At 44.1% G+C, this 10724-nt stretch overlaps 1 protein-coding gene across 1 annotated transcript in view; it reads right to left on the bottom strand.

The window, feature by feature from the left end:
* Positions 1 to 763: 763 nt before the first annotated feature.
* The window catches only part of ANKS4B (ankyrin repeat and sterile alpha motif domain containing 4B), a 13005-nt gene continuing 3044 nt past the window's right edge, over positions 764 to 10724 (bottom strand). Inside the window, exon 2 of the mRNA XM_006101357.3 lies at positions 764 to 1844. Within this exon, the coding sequence (XP_006101419.1) occupies positions 764 to 1844 (1081 nt within the window). The remainder of the gene's footprint in view (positions 1845 to 10724) is intronic.

Here is a 10724-nt window from a genome sequence, read left to right as displayed (position 1 = left end):
TGAAGTACTGAGAAAGAAATCACTAAGAAATTGTTAAAAAATAATAATATGAAGTGATATGAAAAAATAGCAAATACAGTTTCAAAACATAATAGAGCACTGAAATGCATAAATATGTCACAATATATATTTATATACTGTATATGAGGCCCCTAGAACCATAATAACTGCAAAAAATTCACGGTTAATAACTCATTCTCTAATTGCCCCCCTTAAAAATCAAATTGCCTGCCTCCCCTGTGGGGCATGTGCCCCATGTTGGGAACCACTGTGTTAAAGGTTTAGATACATTTCAGTTGGGTTTCAAATCTTACACAAATGAAGGAACTTTGATCTCCACCAATAAACAAAGTCTAGAGCTAAGGACAGAACTGGAGTTAGAATCCCCAAGCCATGAGAATCAGAAAGTAAAAAGCAGTGTGATGAGAGTTATAATCTTAAACCTAGAGTTGGAAAAGTAAAGTCTTTTTCTCTGCCATCCATTTAACCCTTTCCATATTCATAAATATTAAAAATAAAACTGAAGAGAAACGCCATTTTTTATTCCCAGGTCTCCTTGAGTTTCTCACTGGTGGTTTATTTGTATAGGTATAGAGACTTTCTCAGAGTAGTTTGGGCCTCAAACTTTTAGGTGGGCATTTCCAAAACCCTAGACACCATCCCCAGCTGTGGCATTCAGTAGAGAGCAGGTACTGCCTGGAGTGCATCCAGTGGGCACTGCCTTGCCCGCGCTGCAGGCTCCCCCTGCTGGTCAAGCACGCCATCACAGGCTGGTGTCGACCAGTTGGCCAGGCTGCTGGAGCACTTGCTTCCTTCTGTTTATAGCATTGAGAACTTTCTTCCTGGGACCCAGCTGCATTTGTATGCTCTGAAGGTCCTCATCGGAGCAAAGCAACAGAGCTTCTAGATCAATCTGCTCTCTCATGAAAAACGGAAGGAATTGTTCCAGGTGGTGGGACTGCAGGAACACTTCCAGGGGTGTAGCATCCCCCACGTCTTCCTCCCACTCCACCACATCCTCATCCCAAGGCAAGGCCTCTTCCAAGCTGTTTCCATCTCCCTCTTCATCAGCCTCTGCTTCCTCAGGCTGTGCTGCTCCTTGTCGCTGAAACAATTCACTGGACACTTTAAACTCCAACTCTCTCTTGTCGTCTGACATGTCTTCAGGACTCAATATTCTGTTCCTTTTAAAAACAATATTCCCTAGACCTGGACGACTGAGAATGGATTCGTGTTGCGCACAGCTGTCCTCTGCTGAGAGCTTCTCTCTGGACTCCCCTGAGAATGTGTCTTCTTCCTCCTCGCTGAACACTTCCATCACATTCCTCTGCCCGTTTCGGCCCCCCTTCCCTCCCTGCTCTGCTGTATCTTTATTCTTCTTGAACTGTATCTTGAAGGTGCCTTTAATGCCCTTAGACAGTGACCCAAATGTGCTGGAAGCAGACGCATTTGAAAGGGATGACCTAGAAAGAGTGCTCTTGGAAGAAGAGAGAGTCCCGGCTTCCTCCTTTCTGTAGGTGCGGGCCATCTTGTTCTGGTGCTTCTCCTGGAGCCGCTCACAGTCTTTGATCTGCCTCCTGGCATTCTTCTGAGCCTGCTCCTTCAGCCTGGTGACCTTCTTGGGGTTCATGATGTTCTGGGCAGTGGCTGCCTTATCCAGGAGAGCAACACATTCATTCTGCTCTCTGCTGGCAGCAGCATCCAGTGGAGACTGTAAATCATTGTCCAAGGCAAAGATGTTGGCACCAAAGTTGATCAGGAATGAGACGCAGTGGGCGTGACCATTGGAGGCTGCGTAATGTAGAGGAGTGTTTCCCCAGATGTCGCATCTATCAGGGTCCCCTCTAGAAGAGAAAATATCAAAAATACAGCTCATTGTTTCCTCTGAATATAAGGTCCTAATAAAGAAAGGAAGAAAGAACAGTGCCTGTTAGTCCTGCCTTGGCACTGTTAGAAGATAACCACTGAAAGTCTAGGTATGTCCCATCCGAACATCGCACGGCCAGAAACAGAAAGAGCCCATTTCTATCCTGGGTCTCACTTATTTTAAGCAAGAAAATATTTCCAAAACACTCCCTCTAAAAGCAACTTTCCTGTCTCATTGGCTAGAATTGGTTCACATGCCTAATGAGAGGGAAAGAGAGCTGCGACATATAACTCAGATTAATTAAAATTTCTCCAGTAAATGTTTCACAACTGGCTCATCCAGGAAAACAATCAAAGCCCTGCTTTATAATGTGTGCCAATTTATGTAGTGTAAACACAGCCGCCATAGTGAATTTCAAGCTACTTATGCAACATTCCTGGACATGGAATTTGGAGGATGTGCTGTAGCAGACTATTATATGTTATTCCCACCATGTAGATAGAATAGGCATGCATAATCTTAAGAGAAGAAATAATAGTAAAACAATTAGGAAATAAATCATTTTTAGTATTTTTAAATATAATTCTTTAAATTATGAGTTTATATAATTTTCTTAATAATGTTTGTGTTTTACTCTCAAACTTCCCAGCAATTTAGCAGTCATCTTTCATGAGCTACTAAAAGCGGTTTCCAGCACACCACTCCCCCCCCACCCCCGAGTCACAGAGCAAAGTAAAGCAGCCATTATTCACAGGAACATCTCCACCGATCCCTCCACTTACTTACTTCCATGCAATTACAGTGTCACACATGTGAAGAGTTTTGCAGTGTTTTAAGGTGGAATTGGGGGCACTAGTAGATGATATTCAGGCCAGAGACCCATTCCTGGTACAGAGATGGCCATGGTAGGTGCTCAGTGAAGATCTGTGAAGCCGATGCATGCCTACTGACGTCCTGCCCCGGTTACCCCACCCCACCCTGGGCTTGAGTTACAAACAGGCACAAATGGAAAGTAAGTGATACCTATTGTTGCCCATGGCCCTGGCCCCACATCACGCTGAGAATTCTGATAATACAGGTCCTAAGAGCCCCAGCCCAGACTTCCTAGATGAGAATCTGGATCCCCAGATTGCCAGCTCACTGCCAGGCTGAGAAGAGCTGTACTAGTTAATGTGGCCTAACCAGAGTCCAACAATTTGATGATTCCTAGCTCCCCTGTGGAAACCCTGGCCTCCTCGTGCCTTTCAATTACGAGCATTTATACATTCACTGCCCCCTTCTCCCCGCCGCCAACAACCAACCCAATCTTCATCGAGCAGGAAGATGAGGATAACTATCAGATGAGTGAAACAAGACCAAGAGCAGGTGATGGACCGCCCAGGGGCACAGAGGCAGCACACCTGGGCCCCGGCACCACACAGTCATGCCTACACACCCGGCTTTCCTCCGTTCCCAGTGACAGGGCTTCAAGCTGTTCTAGGCTCAGTTTCCTCATCTGCAAATTGAGGATAATATTACCTACTCACAGAATCATTATGTGAGTAAGTTAATATGCAAATCATTAGAGAAGTGCTTGGCACATAGTGAATATTCAATAAACATCACCTATTATCATTTCCCTTGTCTCCAAACTCCAAATCCTTAACGTGTCATAGCTTTCCCTCACACCATTCAGCAGATTCCTGCAGCCCTGCAACAGCTCGTGTGGTTTTCCAACACGTACAGACTTACTCATTTGTCAGATATTTATGCCCTGCCTCCCCGAGTAGATAACATACCTCAGAGGGCAAAGCCTGTTTGCCCTCTTTGTTCCTTTCTTTTTTGTTTCTTTCTTTTTTTTTTCAATCCTCACCCAAGGATATGGTTTTATTGATTTATTTTATTGGCTTTTGAAATTTTTTTAAATTAAAAAATTTTCCATCACCATGTATTCCCTCTATGCCAGTGATTCCCAAAGTGGGCGCTACCGCCCCCCGGTGGGCGCTGCAGCGATCCAGGGGGGCAGTGATGGCCACAGGTGCATTTGGGGGCGATGAGTAACTGCTATTAAAATTTTAAAAAAATTAATTTCCAGGGGCTGGGTAATATTTTTTCTGGAAAGGGGGCGGTAGGCCAAATAAGTTTGGGAACCACTGCGTCTATGCCCTCTTCCATTTCCACCTACCCTCCTCTCATTCCACAATCACCTGCTTTTGCTCAATACTTCTACCCCCTCCCAGCACCCCCCCCCCCCCCCGCCCCCTAGGGCTGTCTGCCTGCTCTCTGTCTATGAGTCTTATCTCCATTTTGCTTGGTAGTTCAGCTTGTTCATTAAATTCCACATATGAGTGAAATCATATGGTTTTGTCTTTCTCTGACTAACTTATTTCACCTACATGTTTTTCAGGTCCATCTATGCTGTTGCAAAAGGTAAAATTTTCTTCCTTTTTACAGCAGAGTAGGGGAGAGAGAGAGAGAGAGAGAAACATCGATGTGAGAGCTGAAAGGGGATCAAACCCGCCCACTAGGTGACAGACCAGCAGAGGACACTCGGCTCAGATGGACTAGAAAGTCCCAAACGTGAAAGTGGCCCAGCCTCATTTCGTGGAACAGCCTGCGGTCACCTTATCCCGCACAACAGGAGGCAGCGGCACCGAGGGCCAGACAGCAGGCCACCGATACCAATGGCGCCTGCAGCCCACAGCCTCCATGGCCAGCACTGATCGGTCTGAAGGACAACGAACTCTATCCAATCAGACTAGAACAGTTACATCCCCCAGCCTCCACCCCTTTCGATTTTTGCACATAAAATTCAACTCCAAGGACAGCGGAGGCTGAATCCTAACCTTCCCAGGTGTGGCTCCATCCCCCTTCCCTCTAATAAATGCCCCTGTTGCTCTCTGCATCCGCCTAATTCCAACCCACGACCTTTTGGTGTATGGGATGATGCTCCAACCAGTTGAGCCACCCGGCCAGGGCAAGGCCTGTGTCTTTTTGTCCTTCGTGGCATCTACATCTCCTGGCAGGAGTGTCAAACTCAGCCTGAAGACGCGGAGCGGGTGGTGTGAGAAGGGAACAGGGCCAGCTTTGTCCTTCCAAGCTCCCTCTAGGAAGACGGCCGGTGCTCAGCCGTGGCTGAGTGCCACTTGGAAACAGCAGGCACAGTATTGCCAGAACTTCCAGTTTCAAGCCAGAAATCGAGGATTTCATGAGAAACTTTTTGATTTTTAAATGTTGGCTCAGATTTAAAAGGAAAGGACAGTGAAGTCCAAATAAAACTATCTCTAGCCCTAACCGGTTTGGCTCAGTGGATAGAGCATCGGCCTGGGGACTGAAGGGTCCCGGGTTCGATTCCAGTCAAGGGTATGTACCTTGGTTGCGGGCACATCCCCAGTGGGAGCCGTGCAGGAGGCAGCTGATTGATGTTTCTCTCTCATCAATGTTTCTAACTCTCTATCCCTCTCCCTTTCTCTCTGTAAAAAATCAATAAAAATATATAAAAAAATAAAAAAAAAACAAAACCTATCTCTGTGCTACAGCCAGCCCGTAAACTGGCAGCTGGCAACCTCCTCACGGGGTGACTGACTGCCACAGGTGGGGAGCCCAGAGTGTTCTTACACGCGAGCAGAGTGCACGGAGCTGTACAGAGGAGGGGAAGGAAGTATTCGATGACACAGTTGTGTTGGGTGGTTGCTTCCCAGGGGCTCTGGGCACGGCCCGATTTACTTGTCTTGGACCAAAGGAAGCCTCTCAACAGCAGTGCAGTTATTGCTGTAACTAAACACCACATTTAAAGGACAAAGCGATGAAGACATTACTATAAATATAACAAAACACACTGATTACTTTGTCTGCAATTAGTCTTGGGATTGGAGAAATTACAAAAGAAATTATTGAGAGGAGTGAGCAGTGGTGGCATGTTAAAGGGTATTAAGAAGCTTGGGTTAGCCCTAGCCGGTTTGGCTCAGGGGTTGGCGTTTCTGTCTGCAGATTGGTGGCTTTCGGGTTCACTTCTGATCAAGGGCATGTACCTCCTCGGTTACAGCCTCAATTCCGGCTGGGGTGTGTGTGGGAGACAACCAATTGATGTGTCTCACATCAATGTTCCTCTCTCTCTGTCTCGCCTCCCCCCTTCCTCTCTTTCTAAAAATCAATGGGAAAAAAATATCCTCTGGTGAGAATTAACAAAAACATTTTTTTTTTAAAAAGAAGCTTGGGTTAAATCTACACACTTCAAGCCACAGAGTAGTGGAATTTTCCATCTCAAGGGATCTTCAATGATCCTTTCAAGATAGAAGTAACATGAAGAAAACCTGTGGTGATAGCAAAGATGGGTCTTCTGCCCTAGCTGGTTTGGCTCAGTGGATAGAGTGTCGGCCTGCAGACTAAAGGGTCCCAGGTTCGATTCTCGCCAAGGGCACATGCCCGGGTTGTGGGCTTGATCACCCCCCTACTACAGGGCATGCAGGAGGCAGCCAATCCATGATTCTCTCTCATAATTAATGTTTCTATCTTTCTATCTCTCTCCCTTCCTTTTTGGAATCAATAATAATTAAAAAGGGGCCTTCTGTTAAGAATATTTTGAATGCAAAATTCCAGGTTTACAGATGAAGCCGTCAGTAGTGACTCACGCCCCAGTGCATCTCAGTATGTCCACTTGAAGAAATCCTACTGACAAACCACCTTCCAAATGGATGTGCAACTGACATCAAAACATTTTCCAGTGACAGGTTCCTGGGGTCTTCAAACTCAGTCTTTGTGGTCCAACCCCGGTGTCTATATAAATATAAATTCTCCATGAAATCATTATATACACATCCAGCCAGGTGTTCACAAACGGGCCCCACCTCATGAGTCCAAAATTGATATTACATGGTTTCTTGTGGACACATTTAGTCATGTTGATTTTTTTCCTATCTCCCCTTTTTTTCCTAAAAGAGAAACTCACTGAAAAGATTTTTAAATAACCATATTTTGCCCTTGGGTTTTGGTAGATCAGTACATTGGGGCAATACTTTTTACAGCTGGATTGCTCCTATTGTCACTAAATAGGCAATTTGCTTATATTAAATTACTATGAACATTTGTTCCATTTCAACTTCCCCTTGGAAGTTGACTTGATTTTGTGTGAATTTCTTTCTCAGAAAAAAAAAATCATTCTTTCAAAGACATTTTTCCACATAAGAAGGAATATTAAGACTCACTAATAATCAAAGAAATTCAAATGAAAACAAACCCTACTCTGTATGCGCCTATCAGATAGGCAGTGATTAAGAATAGGAGTCCAGCCCTGACCTGTTTGGCTCAGTGGATAGAGCATCGGCCTGCAGACTGAAGGGTCCCGGGTTCGATTCCGGTCAAGGGCATGTACCTTGGTTGCGGGCACATCCCCGGTGGGGGGTGTGCAGGAGGCAGCTGATCGATGTTCCTCTCCCATCGATGTTTCTAACTCTCTATCCCTCTCCCTTCCTCTCTGTAAAAAATCAATAAAATGTATTTTTTAAAAAAGAATAGCAGTCCCGCTGGGCAGGAGGTGGGGACAGACACAGCTGGAGGACACATAAAGGCCTTCTGTTCCAGCCCAGCATGTGCCACAGCCTCTAGCACAGGGCATGCTCTTGAATCAACAACCTGCCTCTGAGAATTTATCCTAAGGGAATACCAGATCCTCGTGTAAAGATAAATGTCAAGGATGTTTGTCCTAAGTTATTTATAACAAAGATTGGATTTAAGCTAAACATCTTGAACAAGCAACTGATTAACTAAATTATGAGGAAATCATAAAACAAACCATGAAGCCATTAAAAATAGGCAGGATCTCGACTCTTTAAGTGCAAGTGGTCCATGATGTGTTGCCAAATAATGAGAAGCAGGTTTTAGAACAGTTTGTATAATATGATGGCCCTTTTCATGGCGAGTATACATGTGTGAGCCCGTTCTCACAGGGAAAAGACTGGGAGGACATTCATTCAAATGTCGATGACTGTGAGGATTGATGTGGTTTTTATTTTATTAAATGTATCTTTCCAATAGGATATGAAATGTTACAATAAGTAGTTTTCCTTTAAAATCAGAGAGGAAGGAAACATTTCCATTTTAGAAAATGAAACAAAACTAAAAAAATTCATGAACATTTTAAAAACAAAATAACATTTTGTGTAATTGGGACCATCTTTCCAGTATAGAATGACATGTGTAATTATTACTTTCCATCATTAAATTTAACTAAGAAAGCAAAACAGTTTTTGTTTTTGTTTAACAAAGGCAGAGTTTGGATATTAATGGTCACCACATGGTCTCAGTTGGGTAGTGACAGATAAACACTGAAATCATCAGACTGGAATAGACCTCAGTGACTGATTAACTTCTAAATTCAATTTTTAATTGGTTTTCCATTTTAGCTCCCTTAAATCTAATTGGCAATTGGATCTCACACAGGTTCCTGAAGATTGGCTATGGTCAAAATGCGAGGTGACTTAGGAAAACCCTCAAAAAACATTTTTTTCAGCCAATACCGGGCCAACTTCACACAACCAGTCGTAAATGCTTCTGGGAGAAGGAAGCAAAATCTGAGATGTGCTAGACCAATCAGAAGACAAGAGTTGAGAAGGAAGGACTAGAAGAAGTAGGGCCAGAAGAATTTGTTTGCCCACAGTGTTTAATAAATACAACTTAACGGGCTGGATTTTGAGATTGCATTGAGAGAAATTACCTTGTCAAATAAATGGGAAAAGGGTGAACTGTATAGCAAATTGTGTTGGGATAAGTGATTAACTACTTGGGGAAGGTATAGTGAGATCAAAACCTCAAGCCTTAAATCAAAATAAAGAATATATGAATATTCAAAATAAATAACTTAATAAAATAAATAAAACTTAAAAACTGCTAAAAACATGTTTTCATTTATATTTAAAATATTTGCCGAAACCGGTTTGGCTCAGTGGATAGAGCCTGTGGACTGAAAGGTCCCAGGTTCGATTCCAGTCAAGGGCATGTACCTGGGTTGCGGGCACATCCCCAGTAGGAGATGTGCAGGAGGCAGCTGGTTGATGTTTCTCTCTCATCGATGTTTCTAACTCTCTATCTCTCTCCCTTCCTCTCTGTAAAAAATCAATAAAATATATTTAAAAAATATATATTTGTTGTAAAAATGTGAATTATGAATTGTGAAAATATTTGCAACATCATGACAAAAGACTGGTATTATAACTTTAAAAATAATTTTTTATGAATCGATGAGAAATGTTGACGATCTCAATAAAAACATGGGACAAGCCCTGGCTGGGCTTGCAGGTTCCCTCCCCGCCCTGGTTGGGGCACATGCGAGAGGCAACCAAACGATGTGTCTCTTTCACATCAATGTTTCTCTCTCTCTCTCTCTCTCTCTCTCCCCCTCACTCCCTTTCACTCTCTCTGAAAAGTAATGGAAAAAATTGTTTAAAAAGTGGGAGAAGGTTATACACACACAGTTCATAAAAGTACAAATATGGCCATTAAACATAAAAAGAATTTTCAACTTCACTAGTAACCAAAGAAAGGAGCATTAAAGCCACCATGACATATCATTTTGGACCTATGATATTGACAAAAATGTGTACTTACTTTCTAAAGAATAATTTGTCAATATACACAAAAAACTATTTAAATTGTGCACATGCCAATTTAAATCTTACTTTGGAGAAGTTATCCTCAAGAAAATGAGAGCAAAGATTTATGTACAAATGTACTCATCACAGCAGAGTTTAAATAATGGAAAACAGATTATTTATCCAAAAAAGAGACTTAGTAAGAAATATATTTATTGCCTTGAATAACAAGTCCCTAAAAATTAAATTATAAAAGAATGTATAGTCACAGAGAAAAATTATCATTATATACTGAGGGTTAAAAAAAAAAGGATGCTACCAAAAATGTATACTTAGATATCATTTTGTGTGTATGTGTGTGTATAAATATACACACATTTATAGAATACCTATACATGTATATTATATACACTACTAGAGGCCCGGTGCTCAAAAATTTGTGCACTCGCGGGGGTGGGGGTCCCTCAGCCCGACCTGTGCCCTCTCACAGTCTGGGATCCCTCGGAGGATGACCACCTGCTGGCTTAGGCCTGCTCCCTGGGGGATTGGGCCTAAGCTGGCAGTCAGACATCCCTCTGGCAGCCCGAAAGCCCTCGGGGGATGTCCACTTGCCAGCGGGGAGCAGGCCTAAGCTGCAGTCGGACATCCTTAGTGCTGCTGAGGAGGTGGGAGAGGCTCCCACCACCACTGCTGTACTGGCAGCCATCAGCCTGGCTTGTGGCTGAGCAGAGCTCCCCCTGTGGGAGCACACTGACCACCAGGGAGCAGCTCCTGCATTGAGCATCTGCCCCCTGGTGGTCAGTGTGTGTCATAGTGACCAGTCATTCCCAGTCATTCTGCTGTTAGGGTCAATTTGCATATTACCCTTTTATTATATAGGAGTGCCTGGCCATCCTGGGTGAGGGGCTGAGGGCTGTTTGCAGGCTGGCCACAGCCCCTTCAGGGTCGGGGGTCCTGCTGCGGTGCCTGGCCAGTCTGGGTGAGGGGCTGAGGGCCATTTTCAGGCTGGCTAAGCCCCCCAATGAGGATCCTCACCCCATGAGAGTGTGGCCAGCCTGAGTGAGGGGCTGATGGCTGTTTGCAGGCTGGCCACAACCCCCAGCCACCCAAGCTCCCAGTGGGATTTATTTGTCTTCTATAATTGAAACTTTGTTGCCATGAGAGGAGGCCACAGCCGGCTCAGGGCAGGTGGGAAGCTTGGCTTCCTCTATCGCCTGGGCAACCAAGCCTCCTGCTTGCTCCAGCTCCATGACTGCTGCCGCCATCTTGGTTGGGTTAATTGCATATAGTGT

The sequence above is a fragment of the Myotis lucifugus genome, unplaced genomic scaffold, assembly GCF_000147115.1.
Source record: "Myotis lucifugus unplaced genomic scaffold, Myoluc2.0 scaffold_352, whole genome shotgun sequence".
Taxonomy (NCBI): domain Eukaryota; kingdom Metazoa; phylum Chordata; class Mammalia; order Chiroptera; family Vespertilionidae; genus Myotis; species Myotis lucifugus.
The sequence above is the reverse complement of the archived record's forward strand: the minus strand, read 5'-3'. Positions and strand labels throughout refer to the sequence as shown.